Below are 27,662 nucleotides of genomic sequence, written 5' to 3'. Positions count from 1 at the left end.
AAATGAATAAGTACGTGTACAGCCTTCATTTTGCTGTGCAGTGTTTTACTTGAATCAAAGATTAAAAACAGCGATAAAAGAAATTAGAAAGGTAGGTCATTTTTCAAACTGCTTGTATCATAACCAATTAGTTAGAGGTCTGTAACCTCCTTTTTAAACGAAACCAGCACGAGTTTAATGCTCCAAATAGATAACTTAGTATATTATATTGCGTGTACGGTTCACTCGCATTAATTGTTATTGTGACATAAACAGAACAGAACGAAAACATTTATACTACTCTGAATTGCCTGTAATGTGTATAAAAGCTAATTGCTCGTTTACACTCGCAATCTTTTCGAAATTTTCCGTTTTTGATCGGTATAAACGAGTAAAAATGTCACGGAAATTTACAGGGGCGTGTGCATTTAAGAGCATCTTAAATTATACTCGCTAGATTGCGCTTTCAAAAGAGAAAAATCGGACCGAATATTGCATCAACAGGAATGAACGGAAATTGGTAAAAATTTTTGTCGATGACTAGAATCGACGACTAGAATCGATGACTAGAAATGCGAATAGAAGTACGTACGTCTTTTGAACAAGTTTGTTGATCAACTTCGATAAACTTCGAACTAAACAGAACCGGATTTGGCAGGAATGATAAATTTCGTACTCATAGTCGCAGTGGAAGTTATAATTTTAATTTTAATATTTATAATTATAATACTAAAATCTTTTTTAAAATTTGGCAACCAAATATATTTTGAGGTTTGATTTAAAAGCTTAGCACTTAACTAAATAACAATTAGCACTACCAGTAGGGAATCCGCGTCGGTTTTTTAAAACGATTATTACTGCGCCTTCTTTAGTAAAGGAATCAGGAAATTTGAATTGCCGAATGCTCATCAATTACAGTTAATAATTGTACTCTGATTCAGGGTTCGTTCTTTTGACTCAAACGGTCGAAATGTATAAATTTATTACGACTCTCTTTCTCAGTGAGAGCGTGCATGACGAGCTGCATGACGTAAAGTCTTCCTGCTTTATAAAACTCAATTGACGCAAGGGAAAAATTTAAAAGCAGAATAAGGTAGCTACCATATTATCTATATAATAATATATTAGCTATATCATCAAAGTAATTACTTTAAAGTTTGTTCAAAAATCGTTGAAATATTTCATTTATTCCCAAGCAAAATGAATATTTGCAAATCAAAATGTACAAATGAATTAGCATTGACATTGTTCACCTCTGTGGGGGGAGGATGCCGATTATAATAAATGATGCGTGTAGTCTGCAATGGATACGGCTAATAACAAATAAACATGTTTGTTTTTCTGAGAATTGAATTCTGAGTTCCAGATAATAGTCGAGCGACAAGCGGGTAAGGCTGAGTTACCGAGGTAGGCCCGTTGAGCGCCATGGAAGATATGCAATTACCAGTTTGCTTACGGGAAAAATTCCGTCGACGAAAAAAAAAGTCATAAATATTTCACTTTCGAGCTATCTTTAAAACCAGGAATGGGGAACCAGGAACAGGGAACCGGGAATGAGAATATCCGGAATCTTTAAAACCCGTAATCAGAATCTCCGGAATCTTTAAAACCCGGAATCAGAATCTCTGCAATCTTTAAAACCCGGAATCAGAATCTCCGGAATCTTTGAAACCCGGAATCAGAATCTCTGAAATCTTTAAAACCCGGAATGAGAATGTCCGGAATCTTTAAAACCCGGAATGAGAAACTCCGGAATCTTTAAAACCCGGAATGTGAATATCCGGAATCTTTAAAACCCGGAACAAGAATCTCCGGAATCTTTAAAACCTGGAATGAGAATATCCGGACTCTTTAAAACTCGGAACGAGAATCTCCGGAATCTTTAAAACCCGGAATGAGAAACATGTAAACAGAAAGAGTGATATTTTACTGATAAAATAATATCTCATTCTATAAATATATTAAGCAAGTTGTGTCATTCGATATCAACTTTTATGCGTAAAAAACAGTCAATTTATGATATTGTTGTGTTGGTTTTACACCCGCATTGGAATACAAGACAATTAAGTGGCAGAGGTCATTCAATACGATCGAATTATAAAATGAATACATGTCCACAGCCATGAAAAACGTTACAAACTGAACCATCTTTTTGTGTAGTCAGGGGCATCATATCTTCTGTGATTAAAGCTGATAAAAAGTAAGTTTTATAAAACGAAACCTAGTATTACTACTATTATTGAGAGTAGTTTGGAGAAGCTAGCACTCAGTTCTAGCTCTAGTATAAACTGAAAAACACTGAAACCCTTCCTCCCCTGCACTACCATTTTAATGCCTAATGGCATTACCCTAACAATTCTTTAGAAGAAAGAAATCAAAGGCCTACGTATAACAATGTTAATTTAGCTTGTTTATCCAGCACTTACCATGGCCTTTTGTTAAAAAAACAGCACTTGGTTTGTCACTAGCTATTTGTTTTCCGAACATGTTGACAAGTCTTCACTTTGTTGTATATATGACATTTCAACTGTCAACAATACAACAAACTCTAAGGTTGTTGAACTGTCGCATTAATTTAATATGGGTGTAAAGGGATTCAAATTTGGGCGAGGAATTCATGGACAAACATTGTTATAGGCTGGCTTTTGGTTTCTTTCTTCTAATTAGGCAAGGTAATGAACTTATGGTGATAATTTCATTTGTTCCAAACCTGCTCAAATCTAGTTAAATTAAGTTCCCCTCCTGTTTTAAGTGTGGTATGATTAAAATCAGATGGGGCTGGCTTTAGTAAGTGCTTATAAGGGCAAGTGGCATTACGGATCCAACTAGAAAACGAGCATTGTTACTTCACCACGCCGGACCTCAAATGCGAGAGATTTTCAAATCATTCACATACGCCATTCACAACGACATAACATATTAGAGAAAAAGTGAAAAACGCGCTAACCGAGCTTAAAAAACAAGATATAAATGAGAAAGTTCCGAAAAACAAAGCAACACTATGGGTTTCTCCCATTGTGGCAGTTCCCAAAAAAGACGGGCAGGCTAGAATAGGTGTTGATATGAGACTCGCAAACGAGGCTATAAGACGAGTACGTCATCCGATACCAACAGTTAATGACGTGAGTTTCGCCCTAAACGGAGCTAAATTCTTTCGATACACATTCAGCACGCACGTAGGATTATATCGATACAAGAGACTCGACTACTACGGTAGAAACCCTGCCGCGGAAATATTCCAATTGCACTCTCCAAACTGCACTTCAAGGACTTGAAGGCGTAAAAAACATAACGGACAATATCATTGTCTTTGGGTCGACAAGGGCCGAGCACGACGCCAATCATGATAGATGTCTGCAACGCCTTGCGAAAAAAAGGTTTGGGACTAATCCAAAGCAAGTGCGATTTCTTAAGAAACACATTGTCATTCTTCGGACAAATTTTCTCGGAGGAAGGAACGAGCCCTGATCCTAAGAGAGTTGGTGATTTACTAAACGCACCTCAGCCAACTAATGCGCATGAAACCAGAAGCCTTCTTCGTATGCCTACCTATTCTAGTAAATACATTAGAGATTTTGCAACCCTGACCGCTCCACTGCGTGAACTGTCAAGAAAAGACGCTGGATTTGAGTGGACGCAAAACACTAAACAGCATTTAAAAAGCTAAAGAACACACTCACCACTGCGCCATGTATGGCATACATCGACAAAACGATGGAGACATTTATGGTCGTTAATGCAATCCCAGTTGGAGTTTCGGCGATTTTGTCCAAAAAAACCCAAAACGGTGACAGTAACAACCAGCAGATCATTGCGTACGCCAGGCAAGCTTTTGTTACACAAGGCTTTATTGTGTTTATACATATAAAAATAGCAGTAATAATAGGAATATCAACTGCATGACCGGGATTAGTTACATGATTCAGTTTTGCAACCAGACGTAACAAGACGAGTAAATAAAATTTTGGCCCATTCGCCATCATTAATCGCTTTTCCCTTTCATGTATGACATATCGTGGGATTAAATAAGTAATAAGGTGAAAGTATTTACAGTCTTAATTGTCACTTATCTCAATTCTCGCATTTTTTAAACAAAACGTGCGTGCTGTAGGCAATTCAAGTTCTTATGTCAATCAATTGTGTTAAAAATGTTGCACGGTCATGCATGTAACAGATTACGTCAACAAAAGTCAATTCGATAAAATAAGAGTGAAAATAGTTTAAGTTGAAAGATATTGTTCACAGAGGTATTATTTGTAAATTTTACTACTTGTTGATAGTAAATATTTTAAGTTGTGAGCATTTTTGAGTATTAATCGATTGAGCAGAAGACCAACTCGGCTAGTACGACAACGCCTTTAACAAACAAGATATAAGAGTTGAAGCGAGCTTCTAAGACCAACCAACATTTCTAACTTACAACGCTGATTGGTTGGATAAAGATCAGCTCACTCTGGTTGATGACGTGTGCAAGTCTCTCTCAACCGTTCCCTCAACTATAAAAGGGCGTGCACAACACCCGAACCTTCAGTGGACTAGCGGAGTAAAAACCATATGAAACGTTAGAGAAGCCCAACATTACTGAACCAACGACGAAAGAAAGGGCAGAAAACAACGAGAATCCGAAAGGACAGAAAGCAACGAAGATTCGAGAGCAAGAGAAGACCAAGAAAAGAAAATTAAGAACATTAGTTAACCTATTGTAAAGATTTACAACCTCGCGTAAATAGAAGATAAAATCTTTCAACACGTTGACCGATACTGAGAAAAGACATTCTCAAATAGAAAAAGAGGCGTTAGCGATATTTTGGGCAGTTGAACAATTCCATCTATTTTTATTTGGCAGTGAATTTACATTAGTAAACAGACCATACAAGTTTAGAAATTATACAGTATATATATGGACAGCGGACAGCTAAAACATCGGCACGTATCGAAAGATGGGTTCTTCGTCTCCAATCATGCGTTCAAGATATTACATAAATCAGGTGCAAATAATCCAGCGGATTATCTTTCTCGTCATCCAACTAACGAAAGTAGCGAAAACGGGAGAAGATGACAGAACCATATATCAATTTCGTTACTCAGAACAGCATTCCTAAGGCAATGACCTTAAAGGAAATACTTGATGCAACTAATGCTGACGAGGCATTATTAGAATTGTTTGACGTAATCAAAACAAACAAGTGGGATTTTTCCGTAGTGAAACGATTCAAAACAGTGAAGAATAAGTTGATAACCGCCACACAAGACATAATAGGGAGCTTTAGCAGTGACTACGAGTACGACTACGAGTACGAGATTCGTCATTCTCGCGCGTTGTTTGCTAACGCCATCAGCCAAAACTCGTAGTCGTTGGGCTTTCGAGTACGAAGTTTATCAAAAAACTCGTACTCAAATGCCCGGCGACTACGAGTTTTGACTGATGGCGTAAGCAAACAACGCGCGAGAATGACGAATCTCGTACTCGTAGTCGTACTCGTAGTCACTGCTAAAGCTCGCTAATATTGAGAGGAACGCGAATTGTTGTCTCTGCTACTTTGCAACATCGGGCAATAGACATTGCACACGAGACGCACTTAGGCATTGAAGAGACGAAATCACTAATTCGCGAGAAAATATGGTTTTCCCAAATTGATAATCGAGTAATGGACACAATTATTCAGTGCGTAGCATGCCAGGCTGCAGGTAGAACAAAACACCCGGAACCTCTACGCATGACAGAAATGTCAGAATTACCAGGGAGTGTCGTACACGTAAACTTTTCTAGACCTATACCTACGTCGGAATATCTCTTAGTCGCAGTGAATAGATACTCAAGATTCCCGGAAGTGGAGATTGTTCATTCAATACGAGCTTCAACTGTAATTCCGAAACTGGACAAGATTTTCTCTGTCCATATATGGAATACCAGTACATCATTATCTGACAATGGACATCCCTTCAATGGAAACAAATATGCACAATATATGAAAACCATTGGCATTCAAACTAAGTTCTCAATTCCTTATTGGCCTCTAGAAAACACCACGGTAAAAAGATTCATGCAATCGTTGGGAAAGGCATTAAAGACAGCAAAGCTAGAAGGACGACCATGGAAACAAGAATTATATCGTTTTCTCCTTCAATATCGAAAAACCAGCTTTGTACCACAGGTGTACCACCATCAGAAGTATTATTTAATCGAATTGTAAAAGGAAAGATCCCAGTGATAACGCGGAAGAAAATCATTAATAGACACAAAAAAGCTCGAGACAACGAAAGAACAAAGAAGAAAAGAAATAAAGAAGTCGCAAGTCGTCCATTAATTACAATTATGTATTAAAGCATTACTAGAGACCAACATTGCAAAGGAGAACGAGGCGGGGGTTGTTATCACCTCATGAGAAATAGTGCTAGTCTTCACATGCAGTCCAATCAACTTCTGGCCAAGATTTTTAAAGCTTAATTTGGGGGGGGAGGGCATATTCATACATTCGTCTTATGCCGGACTTATTCCTTTTGCACGTTATTGTTCCTATCATATGTTAACAAAAATATATGAATATAAACCTCCCCAATAGACCTTAAAGGTGCTTACGTCATAAGACTGTCAAACAATAAATTGCAATGCAATGTGGAAAACATGTAGGAAAAATTAACCTCATTTTTCATGGATTGAAACTTGTGTGAAGTAGTACCTCTTTGTGTCTATTAAGTGGTCTAGTTACGGTACGACTATTTACGAGTAATATTTTTACCTTAATATTTCGCAAAACATATTGCAGAAGACAGTATTGTGCCAGCAAACAATTGCCATTTAATGCCAGAGAGTGCATGTTGACAAATATAAATATATCCCCTGTTTTTTTAGATATGCGCGGTGTTGGGGTTTTCACCCTACTCGTCGTCACTATTTGGCAATTGTCTCCAGTAGAAGGTAACGTACAATTAATAGTTATACACATTAGTTGATGTAGGTAACTATATCGGCAAACTGCACAAGTCTATTGCACGTCACTGCACACAGTGAACACAAAAACGTTTATAATATAGTGTAAACCGGGCTTCAAATTTCCAAAGATGAATGAAAAAATACAAACCTTCACGCTTCATTGGAAAAAAATATTGCAGAGAGAAATGTCACGACGTAATTTGAATATTCGCGACCAAATATCCGGCTAAGTTCTGAGCTAGAAAGAGTCTGACATGTATGCGAAAAATACTCATACTAACAACTTATAGGCGAATATATTATTCCCAATTTATGTTTTTAATGAATGCAATGCAACGTTAAGAATTTAGAATTGCAAAACCAAATCATGACGCATGGCGTTCAGTAGACTCGCCACATTATAAGCCAGGAAGAATCAAACTGTATAATAAAACATTCACTTCGGCAGATAACTTTGACCTCGGTTTTAATAATTGTTGACATCATGCTCAGCCTCATCAAATAATTGCTGCCAGTGAAATTACAATGCAATATCGCTGCAAAATCTAGATACAACGCTGCCTGATTTGATTAAGCCTTTGAATAACCAAAGCAATAAAAGCGCACTTCTATTTCATGCAAAACAAATCTTTAAACCTTGGACGTGTAATAAAGCATTTTTACTGTAGTTATTATAATCGGCAAAGTTTGCCTACAGGTTAAAAGATGCTTTGCCTATATAAAAAATAGACCTTTTTCATAATGACGTCCAACGCGGAAAGTGTGATGCTACACGAAGTTTGATTTGCTCGATAGTTTTGTGGAGCCAATCAAATTTCGTGTAACATCAGACTCTCCGCGTTTGACGTCATTATAAGAAAAGTCTATTGCTTTTCTGTTTAAGAAATCTTAATTACACGTTACCGAGACGGATATATTCTTCCGTTTACCAAGTTATACGTCGCATTTTGGTGGCGTCAAATGTAATTCAAACGCTAGATAATGAGATGATAAACCTTTACTTTTCCAGTTTGTCCCAATTTTTTTCATATCATGCGTAAAATTAACTTTTCATAGGAAGCAATGGAACGGAAATTGAATACATCTTCTATTCAAACGCCACTCACATTTCCTATGTTTCTATTGATGGTGGAGAATCTAAAGCCTTGGTGAAGACACCAAGCGCGACCCTTTCTTACGACGAACTGAACTACCGTCTTTGGTATTATAAGGACGGTGAGAAACTGTACAACTCAAATTTGGATGGGAGTGATTTGAAAAATGTTTCGGTTCCATCAAATTTCGGTCCCTTTGCTGTTGATGCAGCGAATCAACGTGTCTATTATCTCACGAAGACTGATTTTAACCTTAAATTGATTGACTATGATGGGAACGACTTACCAGATATTGGTGTATCACCAGACGATGATTTCAGGGATTTGCAAATCGACACCCATAACAGGTAAATTAAATTTCAATTTCAATTTGATATAACTATTTATTCAGCGCAATTGTTAAAGTAATAGCTACTTGAGTAATGGTTGAAAATTGAACCTTTAAAATAAGAAAACATTGATCTAATGTGTTGACGTTCTCAATATAAAATCTCTTAAACAGTCAGGACGTTTATTTATTTATTTATTTATTTATTTTGAATGCTTTGTAAGATACACACAAACTTATACAGTACAATAATAAGCACAAATGATAGACAATTACATGTCAGGGTATACGCTACAGCTTACGTCAATTACAGCGGCCCTTGACAATAATACAACACAGAAGACAAAACGAAGACACATTTACAGGAGATTATTCAGATTAAGCAAGATGAAGTCAAACTAGACAGGTTAAAAGACACGTTACAAGACAAACATATAGGATCTTCGGCATTATGAATATCCAATGCCAATTTGCAATATGTATATATATAAAGTTCGTTCTTGAAACTATAAAATGTCAGGTCCTTTGGTAGTGTATTCCATACTCTCGCACTCTGGATAAGAACGATTTCTGAAATGTCGCAGTCTTGCACTTTTTGGTGACCAACAATAAACAGTTGGCGTCAATTGATCTTGTTGTTCTTTCTTGGTTTTGAGTTTGTGGTAGAATGTTGTTTTCAATGTTTACCATCCCATGCATGTATGCATTTAAAGAAGAAGTCGACGAGATCGAGAAACTCGTGCCAATAGCAGAGTGTTAGGAGATCCAACATATCTAGTCTCTGTGTATAGGTGATTTCGCACATAATTAAACGGAAGATCTAGAATGAATTTGCTCGCGCGTCGTTGAATTAATTTGTTCCAAACGTTTGATGTTTTCGACAGATTGTGGAGTCCAGACTTGCTTGAGAAGCGTAGCATAGTTTCGAGCGAACAAAAGCCAAATATTGGGTGCGACGAACTGACATGCTGAATATGTTAGGCTGGGAATATTTTGATAAGAGACGCAATTATTCTAAATCTACTTACATGTATAAAATAGTTAAAACAGTTATTTCCATAATTTTTAATAAAGGTGATTCCCCTTATGATCTTAGGAATCATGAACCTGACTTAATTAATACTACCACTACCAAAGAAGGAATTTCTTAAAAGAAGTTTCCAATAATGGAGCTATCCATAGAAATAATTTGCCTATTGATACAAAAAACGCTGATTCGGTTCATTTCTTTAAGAGAATTATAAAATCTACGGCAAGATGAAGCTGATTTTATTCGTTGATGATATTTACCAATAATTGTTTTTTGTATATATCCTCCCCGCTTGTAAGTTTTTGCATTTTTATGTAACCATTATCTATCTTTTAACACGCCCCTTATGAAAAACAACTATGTTGATGAGACTAGTGTGTCTTATATAATTATGTGTGTATGTATGTATGTATGTAGCAATTTTAGAGCTGCGTAACAATGATCACATAACACGACCATAAATGCATCAATATCAAACAATTTGATGTCAAAGTTTTTTCAACCTAGATCAATATTTTTCACCACTGATCTTACGAACAGTCGAAATCTCATCCGGTACAGTCTTGCTGATGGAACTCATCAAACTCTTCACTCTGGTGTTCCTGGAATAGGCACTCACCTTGCGCTTGATATCATGAATAAAACCGTATACTGGATTCTATTTACTGCTGAGACAAATTACAAAATTTTAAAAACAACGTACGATGGTCAGACTTCACAGATTGGAACAGATCAATCAGGGAGTATTACAACCGTGGACATTGCAGATGGGAATGGATACTATTATATCCTCGATACAACAGAATCACGAATTGATAAATATAATAAATCGTCAGATAAAGTGGCTACTACGATTTCACTTTCAACTGAAGCCACAAGAATGATTGTTGTATCTGGTTAGTTCCCGCAGAAATTCACTTTATATTCTTTTGAGTTAATTCTTTTTCAACTAATTTTGATAGAATGATAGTATATGATTTTTGCACGCTTTTGCAAGTCTTTTAAAAACGGGTTTCGCTTACCTCTATCTCTCGTTGTTTCGAAAATTAGAAGCTATTTACTCGATCCAATGTAAAATTCTATAACTTTTCATATATGTGCATATATATACGTGTTTGAAAATGGCGGTTGCGTGACGACCACGTATATCTAGAGAAATAAAATTATAATATTTCAGGTAACTTCCAAATTTTCGGCAAATTGCGTTTCCAAAACGAAGCCTGAAATGATTTTTAGGCTCTAAAATAAGTATGCAATTGCAGGGAATGTTTCATGCGCTTCATGGTTTCATAAACGGACTTATTTTAATAACCTCAAAATTATCTTTCGTTTCGCTCAATCTCGGGTGACTGAGCCCATGTAAACAGTACCTGAGTTGTTTTTTCCCTTTAGATAAGGACCACTGTGCTTTGAATAATATGTGTCCTGCAAACTCGACATGTACGAACTCCCCTGGCACCATTGTATGCTCATGTGACACTGGATTCACTGGAAATCAAACATATTGCCAAGGTATACGGAAAGTGGAAGTTGGAATGCACCAGACAATACCGATTATAACGGAAATTCTATCTAGCCTATTTTTAGAAGAATTCTGTATATGAGTGACCATTAGACGACAAGTCTTAATTTTTTGAAATTTCCAAAATTGCATCCAAGATTAGAACTGCATGATCACTATGGCTTATCTTACTCTGATTTCGAATAATTTATAATAGGGGTATTATTGAAATATCTACAGGTATAAACACACAAATGTAGTTGTTGTTTTCGGTAACAAAAATGAGTCAGTTGCACCCTCGCGCATGATTGTTAACACATTACAATAATCGCCTAAAGTTTTACTAGTTTTTGCAACTTGTTGACGCTCAAGTCCATGAGCAGCACAACATTTTCCGCCGTGTTTTAATTAATCAGGAACAAATTGTTGTTTTTAGAGTTGACCGGAAGTAATTTCGTTATTTCTTATAAATTAATCATCGCATTTTTGTCTAAACTTCTTAGATATCGACGAGTGTTTAAATAGTCCATGTGGATACAATACAAACTGCACAAACACCTTTGGTTCTTACATTTGTAAATGTCAAGCAGGATATGAGGGAAATGGAACAAATTGTACAGGTACAGCACCTTTTTCTGTGGAGATTCATTAAACATAATACTCAGCCGCACCTTTACGATTTTTAAGATTATGTGACACTTCACTCCATGTAGAAAAAAGATCATTAAGGGTCTTAACTTCAATGAACAACAGTTCAGCAACCTCTGTGGCTCAGAGGCAAGAGAATGGAATCAGCATTGCAACATTGAGACTCATCTTCGTTAAAGCAATGTAGCGTGATTAATGGATCGACTTGCGATCTTGGTAACAAGAAATAAATAAATCACCACAGCTGGAAAGAGCATACCAAAATTTGTATACAAAAAAGTAGTATGCAAAATTGCCAACCTCGCATGGCTATATTTTCGGTACAAAATCTATTTTGCAGTCAAAATCTAACGGACTTGCTTGACAGTTTTATGACATCAATTTCTGTATAACAGGTTATATATATTTTATGGCTTTTCTAAATCCTCTATTCTGATTGCTTGACGAGCAGCCCGTAAAAACCCATATCCGTACCGTGGTGCGTATATTCCCTATTTGGACCAGTATCCCGGATGTCTCATGCAGTTCAGCCATATAATAAACAGATTATTGACCTCGCTTGTTCGATCTGCACTATGGAATATCAGACCGAGGCTAATCACACCTCACGGTCGTTCAATAATCAGTTAATATCCAGATAAATTCGTATAATTCCAGGACTGGATTATCTGACATCGTTTTAATGGAGTGTATGCTGAAAATAGATTTAGTAGAGTAATATTTAAAGTAAGCGATTGTTAATTTCGTCCTTTTTTCCTATTTTAATTTAAGATATTGATGAATGTTTGTCTAACCCATGTGGTTTCAACGCAAACTGTACAAACACTGGTGGTTCGTACCTTTGTGAATGTATATCCGGGTATGAAGGAAATGGAACAACAAATTGTACAGGTAAGATCTGGTTATCAATTAATATTTTCCATTTATAAGCATTTTCAGGAATGCGATTAATTGCCACTTTTTTTCTTTAAAAAGTTTATGCGCAAGTTGTCTTCTTCTTTAACAGTTATTCAGATGATTCCTGAACACCCATATTTCTAAACCAAGCCGAAAATCTTAAAAAACAACTGAAAAATGGTATTCTTATTGCACTGAGTCGTATGAAAACAGAAAGTATTTTGCAATTATTTTCGCATTAGATCAAACCCTTACATGGAAATCGTGACCACCTGCTAAGTGGCATTCGCGATCACAAATTTTTATTATGTTCGATATATATTTTATCAGCCTTCCAAAACTAGCCTGCACGCGCGCTGACACGTCTAACGGGTTAAGGCGATTCTCCATTAGCACCCGCTTCATCCGCGCGGGCGAAGCGGCTTTTGAAAGTCTGCCCATGCAACCGTGACGAGCCTTGAAAACAAAGCGTACGTAAGAAAGCGCTCGCGGGTGTAGAGGACGTAATGGAGAATCGGATTTATACGTTTCCATATTAGTGCAACATTTCATTACGTCCTGGGCCATCAATTGTTTATTTTATGTCGGATAGTTAGCACAGATTGGCTAATAATTGCGATTTTGTAAATCCGATTCCGATTACATTCGACGCCAGCCAATGAGAACGCACTGCCCAAGTGCACTGCGCACGTTTATATGCGCCCAGGTTATCTTAAAGCAACTTGTATTTTTACAGATATTAATGAATGTCTGGCAAACCCTTGCGATGTTAATGCAAATTGCACCAATAACGATGGTTCGTATGACTGCACTTGTCATGTGGGATACGAAGGCAATGGCACAAGTTGTTCAGGTAAATCATTTTAAAACTTGATAAAAAATCAATGCTGGCAAATGTTATAGAGAACAGGCAATGCTTGGAAAAAAGTGGTTGTTTTTACCTTCCTACCTTTTGATGTGTTTTTAAATAATCTCTCGAGCTTCTCTCTCCTGTCAGCAAATTCCTCGTACCGTTTTAAAAATTTAGCGTTGTCATGTATACGCATCTTAAATTATCACTGAACAAAACTTAAAGTGGCAACAGAAATATTTTAGGAATTATAATTTTTTTTTAATAATTTAATAAATATAATTTCAATATTATTAGTCTTTTGTTACAGAAGTGCCGGAACAAAAGAGTTAAGTAGCTACAATAAAGGGATCAAATGACTGTGTCCTGAAGCAGGACGTTCCGTTGATTATTTTAATATGTGTTTGTATGAATAGGGGTAAAAAATTATGCATTATTTGCCGTATTAATACAGTTAAGTGTTATTTTTAGTAAAATACGCCTATGATGCATAGCTATATAAGCCTCAAAAGTTGACAAATTTATCTTAATGCATCCCCACGCATGTATATTATGTGCTTAACAAAAATCATTCGTGGCCATTGGCGTAATCCGATCCAGTTGCTCTCGTGCACGGGCGACTCTTCGGGTGACTTTGGTCATTTGCGCCACTTACGACAATTATCTACTGATGTTTGATAATTCCTGCCTCGCGTGCCGAAATCTTTCCGTGTGCGTCTAAATGAAAGCTATCTGCTCACGGATTGTCTTAACAGCGAATGCGTAGTATAGGCGCACGAGGGCATGTGGCTTACGCCAATGACCACGACTGTCTTTTTGCCAAGCGCATTGCTCTAGAGTGCGCCGGCCTTTATACGTACATTTCCCCCTCGGGTAGGGTCGCAGCTCCTCGCAAGAATGATTTTCATTTGCTGAACTTTACAATACATATCTGTTTCAACCAATAGCATAGCTTCGTTCTTTAGAAAGCATAGAAAAGCATTATCCAATTGGACGAAAGCTTCCGAGCACTGCGACATGTCCCGGGGTACATTCAGTAATTATTCAGCCACCATTTTAGTCATAAACCAGCCGAAAAGTAAAGTAAAAAACAAATTCCGAATAAACAGGATATCTTGTGAGTCAAAATATGAATCAAACAAGACACAGGTTGAGATTGTAAATTTTCGACTTTATTTCAAACTATTTTCAGACAGGATGAAATACAATACTTTACAACGCATATATAACTCGATAATTTACTCTGTAGTATGTATATTTAAAACACGAAAGGAACGTTTTATCATATTTATACGCCACATTGTTGTGGAGCAATAAATTTGCTCCATGTGTTGTATACAAATGCTTATTAGGACGAAACATTGTATAAAGCATACTAATGAGCGTGGCAAATCTTATGGTTCATGCAAAATCATAGGCTTAAATGCTTATGCATTATTAATGAGTTATATTCTAAGTTATACATTATTATTATTATACATTCTATATTATTTGTAATTATCTTCCCTCATAGAGCAATTAACACGTGGTTTTTAATTAGTTAATTATTGGATGAGGTTTTTGTGCAGTATGCAAAGTTATCAAGGTCTCGGTAAGTTATCAAGATCTTCGCCTTCGGCTCGGCTGATAACGCTTACCTCGACCATGATAACTCTGCATATTGCACAAAAACCTCATCCAATAATCTTTTAAAAGCAAATCAGGATACTATTACTAAAGACGCCGTTTCGGAATAAGAACAGTCCAATAATTTGTTGAAGTTGTAAGCGAAGAGATCCACGCTCGAACTATATACAAACAGTGAAACATGATGAAAAGCGAATAGAAGTAGAATAGAAAAAGAGACATTGGGAGGAGAGGATGATAGAGGCAAAACAATTCAAAACGGTTTCATTATCGCAAAAGTCACTTTTAATGTGAAAAGTAGCGTTAAGTTAATAAGTAACCGCTGAAATGTCTGCATTTGCTACACCTTGTGTTACATTGTTTCTCAGATGTCAATGAATGTGAAATGGATCCATGTGGTTTTAATTCCAACTGCACAAACACTAATGGCTCGTTTATTTGTGAATGCCAAACTGGATTTGAAGGAAGTGGAGTAAATTGTACCGGTAAGACTTTATTCACTAGATATATTAAGGTTTTGATGTAAGGTTTTATTGCCATGTTTTTACCACTTTCCGTTTTAAAGTAAGGCAAAACAATGCACTTCTTGACGTTTAAAGACAGCAGCATATTTGCTACTTGATGGAGAGCTATATTTACATATATGCAGGATAGGCAAAAAATTATATCGTTTCAGTGAATATATACAATGTGTAATTACAAGATATCGCAAAAACTGCATGATTTAAAGAATTTATTTTTTTTCAGACATAGATGAATGTCAGTCATCCCCTTGTGGTTACAATGCAAATTGCACCAACATTGTTGGTTCTTATGAGTGTGAGTGCAAGACTGGATATACAGGAAATGGAACAAACTGTACAGGTATATAATTATAAGCTAGGTGCATCGCCTTTTGTACAATTATGTAGTCAACATTTCATGCACAATGTGGAAAGAACTTCCCTGTGCGATCATATTGTGTTGACAGAGATATATTTATATGATTAAATATTAAAAAAATGTTTCTTGAACTAAAATCATTCAGTATCTCCCTATAGATATCAATGAATGTCAAACAAATCCTTGTGATGGAAATGCAAATTGTACTAATAACGATGGCTCATATCTGTGTACCTGCCACAAAGGCTATTCTGGAAACGGCGCTAGCTGTACAGGTAAACCTTGGGATATACGAGAGCGTATCAGTACAATATACTTTAAGATTTTAGCAAAACTTGGTTGTTTCATTAAAAATCCGGAATTGCATTGTCCGAAGTGTTATGAAGAGTGTGCTATGCATACACCATGCTAGCATTCCTATAACACTTTCTTGGTGTAAAAAGAAAAATTCTCTACCTGAACAAACTTAGTGTATATTTACATTAAAACGGTGTAACGTTACAAATTCTTTCATATTATACTTTACGATAACGTTAATATACACCTATTTAGTGATATCCTTTACAAAAATTTCACATAACATTTCACAATTCACATATGAAATAGGAGTTGAAATTTTTTGATTATGAGTGCGTGCGCTACTTCATGTAATGCAAATTATAACGGATCAAAATGCTAATTTTGGATTAATGCCATGAAAAAACAAACACATATTCGGGTACTATGGGATCCTCAGTCCGTTGCTACCCGGTGAGTGCTCGATCGGTAAAATCGGTATTGCTCCAAAACGGTCTGTGGCTCTGTGCTTCGGAAGAACATCTCATATTACAACACGTCTCAAACAGTCAAACTTTCTGCTGGCTGTATCAAAAATTTAATATACATCCGTCATGGAATAGTCGAAATATGGTTATAAATCTGTGGATTAAAAAGCATTCTGTGCTGACGATGTGTTCATGTGGTCTAGTAAAGAATGGTTTTAACTAAAGAAGTTAGTCAGGTATTTAATTAATATTGTTTGTGCTAACTTTATATATATTCGCTTTTATAACTCGTCGCTCAACTAATCACAGATGAATCACGGCAATTTGTTCAATTTATATTGATTACTCATATAGTCTTCTTTCTTTTTCATATAACAGTAATATGAAAATAGGAGGGATCCGAATTTATATTGTTCAATTTTCCTTTAATATGTTATTTTTTACACATGAAAGTATTGATGGGAAAGCCATGGCTTGACAGTCTTGTCTGAGTCTGACTCAGACTGACTTCAAATCATTACATACAGTCATCAATTTCCAGGACCAGGATTAACCCATTAACAATCAGTGGAATAAGATTTTAAAAATTTTGTGGTTTTCAATTAGCTGAAAATTAAGATTTGTTCGATGTGAACTGACCAGAGTACTGTTATTGCAGCAAAATGGTGTTGAGAAGAAAAGTAATGCAATTATTTTTTTCTGCTATTAGTTGATACCTACACCACCTGCTTTGGTTGAGATGGACAGAGCTAAAAATGAATAAAAATAGACAAATATATGGTTGGCATCCATTGATTTAGAAACACACCAGGAATTGTCTGACAAGGAAAATAAAGACAAACAACTTAATCACTGCTGTGAAGTATGCACCACATTCAACACAACAGTCAACATGATAATTAAGATATTCAAAAAACCACTATACAGGGTGTCTCAAAAAAAAAAAAAAACTATTGAAATCACCCATAACAATGTAATTGTTAGAGTTTGAATGCCTAAGCACTCTATTGGAACCCACAAGTGTGTAAATGTTTGCCATAAGCATTTTTATGCATGATGTAGTAAAATTTGTTTGTAAGCCTTTGTCGACCTTTGTTGAAAAGCGTTTCGCACTTCCGTTGTACTTTGGGTACGCGTATAATTTATCACAATAAACACCGTTGTTCCGCGGTTAGCTGTACCATTTTCTTTCGAAGCAATAACAAGGCTAACTTAAATTCACAATTTCAAATTTTTCGTATTTAGCATTTTATAGCATTAAATCCCCACCTGCTAAAATTTGTGAACATGGCATTCAAATTTTAACAATGAGTGATTTCAAAATTTTTCGTTTTTTTTGAGACACCCTGTATATGACTCATTTCTATCGTTAAATTCAAATATTGTTTAAAACCCTTTCTAAACATTTATTAAATGGATTAATGCACTAAATCTATCAATTGGAGTTTAAACTTTATACATTGTGACAAAATAGACAAAATCAACCCAACATGTGCGAAAAAAACCTGATTTTGTACCCACATTTTTATGGCTAAAAATGCGAAATGATAAAATGATAAAATTAGTGACAAAAATGTTGGTACAAAATCTCTTTTTGGGCATATGTTAGGTTGATTTCGTCTGTTTCGTTTCAAGGTATAAAGTTTCAACTCCATATGATCGATTTAGTCCATTAATTCTTTTAATAATTGGAATGGCTTTTTAACAATATTTGAATTTTGAATGTTTGAATGATGGAAATGAGTCATATGGTGATTTTGAATATGGTGTTGATTATCCTGTCGAATGTTGTGTCGAATGTGGTGCATACTTCACATTGGTAAGTTGATCTGGCCGGCTAAAGTTCAAATAATAAAAGGTATGTAAATACACTTTATAATATAGTTAATATGTTTGACCTCAGGACTGTAAATTTAAGAGCAACTAGCATGATTTTTCCTTAGCCATAGAAGCTTAGTATACTAAAGTCGTGATAAAGCTGGTAAAGTTTTGTGTAGCTACATAGCAAAATAGTCTTGTATGATGAAATTAGTTTATAATATTAAAGTGAGAAAACATGAGTGCATTTGAATAAACTGATATTATATTTACTTTTTATTAGAATGTGTGAGGCAAAGCAGTGAAGATAGTGAAAAGGAATGCTATGTGCAAACAGATAAAGAATGAAATCATGAAAAATGGCATGCAAAGAAAAAGAAAAATGAATTGATAAGTGTTGTTCTTGAAATGTTAGCTAAATTGTTTTTTTAATTTTATAGGTTAATACGCCTATGTATTTAGAATGGTTATCTTTTGTGTTTAGATTTTTTATATATAAAGCCTCTTATGTTTTAATCCAATAAATTTTCAATCCATATATTGAAATTCACTCATGCAGTCATTTTATTATCTTGTAACGATTTCATATGTGAATCATTTCTTATTTGAAATCATTTCATATATGAAATATTCTTGGATAAAACTCATATAAATTATGTGGAATGATTTCACCTGTGAAATTTTCACACATAAAGTGTTTCAATTCCACATAAGGTTTCATATATGAAATATTTCATAGATGAAATCTTTATGTGAAATTTTCGTAAGGGTAGATATGCTTACACTCAAACAGTGAAAATCTACACATAAGTTGTTTTATTATATGGATGGCGGTATTTTACTGAGAACTAAAACACTCGTAGAACTCATATGTCACTACATCCGGGCCCAGGTGTGCGTATTTTCCGTATGTCACGTTTAGGGGTGACGTGTAATATCCTCTATGTATGATTACTCAACATATCTGAATCTGAATCAAATACCAAAGTATGTCAATATACCTGAATCTGGTGCACTTAATGCAAAGTAAACACCCGGGTATAAACAGCGAAATCATTGTAAATTTACGTGCTAAAGGTGTATCTTTATCCTTTACCAGCTGATTGTTTTAGCACATATAGAATTAAAGTAATTCCGAAAAATGAAAGCAGATTTCTTGATTCGAAATATACAGAATAAAATTTGTATTATGCTTTCATTTTTCGGAATTACTTTAATTCTAGGTGTATCTTTATGTAATCATAGTGTTGAAGATTGCAATGCTATAGCGTCAACTTACACCTAAATAATTGTACATATGTACGAATTACGAAATGCGGTCAGTCATGTTAATTTACTCGATGTAGTATAATAGAGTACCATAACTACCATTACACCTTTTAAAGTTTCACAGCCACTGATCTGGGTTAAAATAGAAATCAGCTCGCAGTAAGCCCTGATAGAAATAAATTTTGTTTGGCACTGTATAATCATGACTGTATGTCAGTCGCATTTGAAGCAAATCGTCTCGATTTGTACGTCTCGTACATGTTCAAGCGACGTTTCCCTATATAGCTAATTAGATAATATTTAGATAATTTTTTTTGTCATTTTCGTTAAAACGATTTATGATATAAGGTTAGAATGCAAAAAGAGATCGCCTGTCAGTGTCAGTTTGTCACTGCTCGAAACTTCATATTGTTGCAATATTTGGACACCCAGAAATCTTAGCGCGCCGCCTATTTTCCGAAGTCAGCAGTTCTAACGGAAAATAGATTGTTTTTACACCTATAATGCATGTGCAGTTCAAAAAGTGACGCTTTCCACAGAAAATATCAAATTCTCAATAGTAAAATTTAACTGATATCATTGGGCACGTTATAAACTCACAGGTTTTCCATCGGGATACATCCCTAGCCTAAAACTCCCTTTACTGTGGAATTATATTGTAAGTGAAAATTATCAATAACGTTAAATTAAATATTTAGATAATAGCATTATTCATGTTTTAAATACGAAAAGATTGATTGGGGGGAAGAAGGATGTATTGCCATTCATATCAACCTAATTTAACCTCATCATTTTAAATTTCGACAGACATCGATGAATGTGCGGAGGGTAATCCATGTGGTTTCAATACGAATTGTATGAACACTAATGGTTCTTACACGTGCGAGTGTTTATCTGGGTTTGAAGGGAATGGAACAAATTGCACAGGCAAGTTCTAGGGTGGTCATATTTTGAACATTTTTCAATTGCATCAAAGTTTTAGAACACATTATATACAAAGATTGATGTTACAGTCCACTTTATAAACGTCCGCATCGTGTATGATAATTATACGATGTTAAAATGCTAAATCCGTTAACTAGCTATACAGTCATATCTGTTTCAATGAAACAATTTTTTTATTTCTTCAAGAGAGAAATACCGGTTAATTTAATGGGATTTATCTATTCCCTTGATAATTTCGTAAATTTGTACAATTATATCGAATATAGATATCAACGAATGTGAACGAAATGCTTCCTGTCATACAAATGCAACTTGCACAAACGTTCCTGGATCTTTCTACTGCGCTTGCAAAGCAAACTACAGTGGTGATGGCTTCTTTTGTGAAGGTAATCGCAAGGGTTAGCTGTCATAAGGTCGGCGTTAGATCATATCGAACTAACGTACATGACGTCATAAAATTTTCAATAACCCTAACCCTAACCGTCATTAAGGTAAAGCCAGAGATACTATTACATAAGTATATGATCACTCCTATACTGGGTATGACAGTAACAGACATTTACACTTTCGTGTACATTTATAAATGTATAAATGTATCATCATTCATCGCCGTTTTTATTTTATCATTTTTATGAACCAGCGCTAGAAAGATTTCATGTAAGACTTCTGTTATTATACTTCCGTTATTGCAAAATTTATGACGTCATGTACGTTAGTTCGATATGATCTAACGCTGACCCTGTCATAAGGGCCGATGTTCAGCTGTCATGTGATCTAGGGGTATCTTCGGAATAATGTAAAATGCATAATTTTATGAAAAAATTATTGGACGAGATTGAGCGTGAGATTGAGATTTAATCGGATCTAGGATTAGGCAGAATGAATTAAAAGACTTAATTTTAAATTCAAAATATTTTAAAATAATCTGCCAATGCGATTACAATTTTCAAAGTTTGGTAATTTATTCTGCCTAGCCCTGAATCCCGTTAACCTGGGGGGTTTGCCTTTATACGGTAAAACTATTTTATTCAGTGATTATTTTCTTATTTATTGATTTAATATTGATTTTAGAAACTATTATTTGTAGTTATGACTTAATAATTACAGAATGCCAGAAATTATTTGTAAATTTGACGCCAAAATTACATAGTCATAGTTACAAATACTGGGAGTTATAATAATTTGCAAATTTGACGTCATAATTATTTCTAGATGGCTAACATATCAAAGCAGAGATTGTATACAAATTATAGTGAATAATAATTATAGATATGGGTTATTAAAGTCTTTTTAACGTTTAACGGCGAGTGTTGTAGGTATTTTAAGAGTACAGTGAGGGTTTGCCTATGTATTCTCTATAATAATTATTTTTTGTAATTTGGGTAGTGTTGACGTGCAAAGTGGAAGCCCTATACTATGCAACAACCGATGCTATCAAAGGCGTATTCTCTGACGGTAACACGACCGTGACCATATTATCAGCAACCGACGTGAAACTAAATTATGATTCTGGGACTAAAAGACTCCTCTACTACGATGGCACCAGTCTTATCACAGTTAAGCTGGACGGAAGTAATGCAACCACGATAGCATCTCTCACGACCATCTCTCGATTTACAGTAGATCATATAACAAGAAAGGTCTACTACGTTACTGGACTATTCAAATCACTAAATGTTATTGACTTGAATACTGGAAATACAGCGGGGCTTAATCCAACCGATATTGCTAATGTTGACGACTTGGATAGTGATCCAGATAACAGGTGCGCAAATAATTAACACGTGAATAAATAAAAAATTCTATAAATTTTGATATACTCGCTCAAAATTTGTTGCTCGTCACTTTATAGTCAGTGTTACGCGTCTTGTCGGCAATCAGCTAATAGATAAATTAACTAGAAATACATGCATGCAGCAATTAACCCCTCGCCTCAGTTGAACGAAATTAGTTAAGCATAGGGATGGGAACATGATAGAAAATTTGTGTGGGTTGAGGGTTTGGAGGGTACGTGGTATGTGAGAAAAGAAGTATGAAAATATTTTTCTGGGCGTGGAAGCACTGTTATTTGTAGTCATAGCGACTCGCAACGGCCGTATATTTTCAAAGAATCAAAGTTTACCCTCATATTTTTGTGAAAAAATGGCAAAACTACGACAATGTTCTTACCTTTTTCTGGAAGTTAAGTCACTCAACTATAGCTAGTGTTATGGTAACATTTACTTATTTTAAATATTAATTAACGTGAAATATAACATCAGACGTCTCATACAACATCAGAAGTTTTATGTTACGCCTCGACTGGTTTTTGCACGCGAATAATTTGATTTGATTTTTGAATTATATGAAAACGAAGTTTATAAATCAAATTATATAATTCGTATGACAAGCGTTAAGCTTGCCAAACTCATCAGGTAAATAATATAATATTATACAACAGCACAACGACTATATACAAGAGACGCATAATTAATTAGTCATGTTTCATGTAATAGGTTACTAGGTGTTACTTAGCAAAAACTTCTTTCGATGCCGGCATGTGGAAACAAGTTCATTACGCTTGTTCAAAGAGCTTAACTCAGGATGACATATGATTATATAGATTTCTCGGATATAGGCATAAATTACAGCGTTTAGTTTTGTTGCAATACGATTGTGATTTCTTAATAATTTTCCAACTGATGGTGTACGGTGTATTAGAGTCTTTAATTTCCAAATACGTTTGCTTAGCTCGGTGGCGTTTTTCTTTGATTGATTGCGGAAAGAGCACTCTAATAATGTCGACATGGAACCAACCCTTGGCTACTCCACGAAGAATATCCCAAGAGCACAACCGAACATGTACCTTAGATGCCTAATTGAAAAGACGCAATCCTTTCTACAGCGCTTAAGATGGAAAGCCATTACCATTACCTTCATCCAACCCACACATCAAACACGAGACAAACATTTGGATTCGAAACAACAAACTCGCCACCACCAAGATAAAATGCTAACGGTAATCCAGAACATCGAATTCCAACCGACAACAACCGCCTTCCAAACTAAACAAAGACATCAAGAAAATAAAGAAAGACAACGAACTGTTCGTACCCGCAGATAAGACAACAAATTTCTACCGACTGAAACCCGAACAATAAAACAAACTTTCCGCAACAACATCACCAAAACCTGCAAGAAAACGCCAGCAAACAGCACTGCCAAAATCGTCAAAGAATTTTGCGCGAGAGATCTGATGTTAGACAACAGAATTGACACAATGGCTGAAAAGGAATGTTTTATTACACTAAAAGATCATAAACCGAACTTCAGTAACAACCCGTCATCGCGCCTCATCAACCCCGCGAAATCCGAAATCGGAATTGTAAGCAAATAAATCATCGAACGAAACCCTCGCATTTTGCATGTGTCGAATTCAATTCGGTTGAAGAAAAAGGCAAAGAACGTCTATGGAAATATGGAGGCCGTAGAAAGAAAAGACAAAAGAAATGAAGCAGAACAATCGTATTGTATTACGTGTGCATGAAAGTTGAAAAAATACATTTGCCTACCGCGTCTGTTTGTAATCGTTGCACAGTACGCGAACAAAACAAAGAATCCCAAGACTGGTTTGCTGGAAGCGTCTGGGAAGCAGTTTGATATTGCATAAAGTGCAATATATTTAGGCAAGAATATGAGGAAAATAATAGCAAGAAAAGGATTTCTAGAAATATGACATTTTTTATTTACGCCCAATCGGACTGTCGCTAATCATAAGGATTAGAGCCCGCAACCATTTGAATTCAACACATGCGAAATGCGACATTTGAAATGACGGTCGGATTATTGTTTTAGGGTCGAATCTAATAAGAATTGTATTCGACGCATGCAAAATGCGACGTTTGAAACAAGCCTAACAAAAGCTATCGTCTACCAAGCGACAGTGAAGAATGAAAGCACGAAAGAATCCCAAACCTACGTTGGCCTTACTGAGAACACATGTAAGACACGCTACCTCAACCATACCTGCTCTTTTCACAATAAATCAAAGAAAAACGCCAGCGAGCTAAGCAAACATATTTGGAAATTAAAGGACTCTAATGCACCGTACACTATCAGTTGGAAAATCATTAAGAAATCATAACCGTATTGTAACAAAACTAAACGCTGTAATTTATGCCTATCCGAGAAATTTATCATCATATATGTCATCCTGAATTAAGCTCTTTGAACAAGCCTAATGAACTTGTTTCCACATGCCGGCATCGAAAGAAGTTTTTGCTAAGTAACACCTAGTAACCTATTACATGTAACATGACCTAATTAATTATGCATCTCTTGTATATAGTCGTTGTGCTGTTATATAACATTATATTATTTACCTGATGAGTTTGGCAAGCCTAACGATATATATATATATATATATTCCATCTTTATGAAATATGAATTTATAAATTTCATCAAAATTTTGCGAAATGACAGTTATACAATCAATTATGCGCGTTAGAAAATACAGATTTTTGTCTCAACCAATCAAGAGCTTAGTACTGGTGCATGCGCATAACGTAGAGGACCTTCCATGGTGTGAGGTCTATTGCACATGTTCGTGTTTAATTAATTGTTGCATCAGCTCATTTTTCCTCATATGGTACGAAGGTCATATCATTCAACAGGGAAAAGCAATCTGCAGACATGCATGGTTCGGCGTTCAACGTCTCTTCAGTGCAGCTAGGTACATATATGATATGTATATATATATATATATATATATATATATATATATATATATATATATATATATATATATATATATATATATATATATATATATATATATATATATGATATGTATTTACGCACGTGCGTTTACTCTCACCAACCGCACGTGTTTCAACAAGAAACCATAAAAATTTACAGTCAAAACTGTAGCAAGGTTTCTGAAACATATAGCGGAATGAACTCGGACGAATTCGATTTCCTGTAACCTAAAAATTGAGTTCCGGGTTTAAATGCACGCGGCGAAATTAAAAGCGATTCAAATTTCAGAAGAATGATGATCCCAAATTAGTTTCGTATCAACTTTTCCAAACTACAGGGGCCGGTTGTATGAAAGCCGGATGGCGCTAACCACCGAATAGCGGGTTTTTCAACCGTTCTAAACATGCTCGAAGAGCAATAGAATTTCAGCTTCGTAACCAACCTAACCTCAATTAACCTAACCTCAATTAACCTAACCTCAATTAACCTAACCTCAATTAACCTAACCTCAATTAACCTAACCTCAATTAAGCTAACCTCAATTAACCTAACCTCAATTAACCTAACCTCAATTAAGGAATACTAAGATTTAATCAAAGTTATATACCTAAAATATATAGCGTTAAAAAAAATTACTATCTGGTGGATAGCGCTATCCAGTTTTCATGCAACCGGCCCCAGATTGATAACTTGCACTATACACGCGTTTAAGGATTACTTTTAATGTAAAATGTGTGAAATGGTATAATTCGTCCAAACGAAGGTTAATCTGTGTATCCCTACGACCCCACATTACTGGTGTTATATTGAACTGCATGGACATACTCTAGCAAATATACCAATCAAACATGCAGAAAGATAAAAATTGATAAAATTTCGGCGATCAAGTTAAAAAAATATAACGCGCAAACCCCAAGAATGGTCAATCCCGTTTTAAATCACCATGGCGACGCGCGGTGTATTATTCTCATTTTTAGATGACCGAAAGTTTATCTGTGATTTTCTTTTATAGAGATAGGGCCCAGATATATATAGTGTATTAACCACTGACCTGTATGAATATATTGTTCAGCGAATCGCTCTATAACTCGAGCGATAGGCTTACCTATAATTCCATAACTTACTAACATACTTTAATAAAAAGAAAGAAATACTGTGATTATCATAATCACATGGCTAGTATTTGCATGCCTTTTACCATAACTTTCAAATTTGGATTAATGTCTCTCTTTTTAGTTCCCTTGTATTGGCTGACTCCACCAGAGGAGACATTGTTCGCTATTTTCTCGACAATGACACAAATGAAGTTGTGTACCATAATGACACATCACCAAAATACCTGACAGTTGACCCTCAGTATAAAGTAATTTATTGGATTGATTATATCGATGCTAGTGATAGTTATTCTCTTATGAAGACATATTTCAATGGTTCAACGTCTGAAGTGAAGTTCTACCCTGGTACAACAAGTTCAGTAAACGTTGCAATAGGAAAAGATAATTTCTATGCAATGGATAGCACAAGGAAACGTATAGATGTGTTTGACAGACCCACTGCTACTTTCCAAGATTCATTTTTTCTCAGTGATTCTCCACAAGAAATAACTGTTGTTGAAGGCGAGTGAAACTTCAAAAAAACTGCATTCTTAAAAATAATCACCGGGAAAAGGGTTAAATGCGGCAGGTTCATTTAGTATATAAACAGGGAAAAATCATAGCTCCATTTACACTACAGCCAGTCAGTTCACGCTACTAATACAAAGGCCGCGAGCACGGATGAAATGAGTATACGGGTACCCATTCAGCCGTGCTTTATTGTCGTGCTAATAAATCGAGTGTAGTGTAAACGGGGCTCATATGCAATTGAACTTTATTTGCCGCTAAATATAAAGCACCAATATAGTATAAAGTACATAATCTTTTAACATGTAGCCTAGGTAGTTTAATATGTAAAAATTTAGGAATTATCTTTTTTAGGATAAGAAATAATTAACATTCCTTTTTTAACTTACATAATTATAATTTTCTACCTCAACTCGGCCAAGTATTGTATTTCGATGTGCAAATTATTATTGAAAAAGAATTTTGAGTAAGTGTTTTTGAAAGTGTTTTAACCTTGACCTTTTATGATCTAAATCAATCGATCCTGAACAAGTTTAGAAGGAAGAATAAATACTTGATTTACGCACCTCACAACTACTGATTTTTTCAGATTTGGATGAATGTTGTGTTGGTGGATATTGTCATGATAATGCAACGTGTACAAACACACCAGGAAGTTATTTCTGCACATGCAAGGAAGGCTATACTGGGATAGGAACTAATTGTGAAGGTACGCAGAGATTTTGTGTCATTTGTTAG

The 27,662-nt window shown here is 35.4% G+C and overlaps 1 protein-coding gene across 1 annotated transcript; it reads left to right on the top strand.

Annotated features, from left to right (window-relative positions):
* The first annotated feature begins 23 nt into the window (after positions 1-23).
* Positions 24-27,662, top strand: LOC114539520 (protein crumbs-like). The gene is made up of 16 exons (XM_028560157.1): positions 24-91; positions 6,833-6,898; positions 7,970-8,354; positions 9,873-10,261; positions 10,758-10,877; positions 11,370-11,486; positions 12,286-12,405; positions 13,148-13,264; positions 15,256-15,372; positions 15,635-15,751; positions 15,928-16,044; positions 20,428-20,547; positions 20,832-20,951; positions 21,952-22,330; positions 26,539-26,918; positions 27,514-27,662. The coding sequence occupies exons 2-16, from the start codon at positions 6,835-6,837 to the stop codon at positions 27,660-27,662; spliced, it is 2,811 nt and encodes a 936-aa protein (XP_028415958.1). The 5' UTR covers positions 24-91; positions 6,833-6,834.

Source organism: Dendronephthya gigantea, unplaced genomic scaffold (assembly GCF_004324835.1).
Source record: "Dendronephthya gigantea isolate DGI-Jeju-01 unplaced genomic scaffold, DenGig_1.0 000204F, whole genome shotgun sequence".
NCBI lineage: Eukaryota > Metazoa > Cnidaria > Anthozoa > Malacalcyonacea > Nephtheidae > Dendronephthya > Dendronephthya gigantea.
Note: the sequence above shows the minus strand (reverse complement) of the source record. Positions and strands in the feature narration are given on the sequence as shown.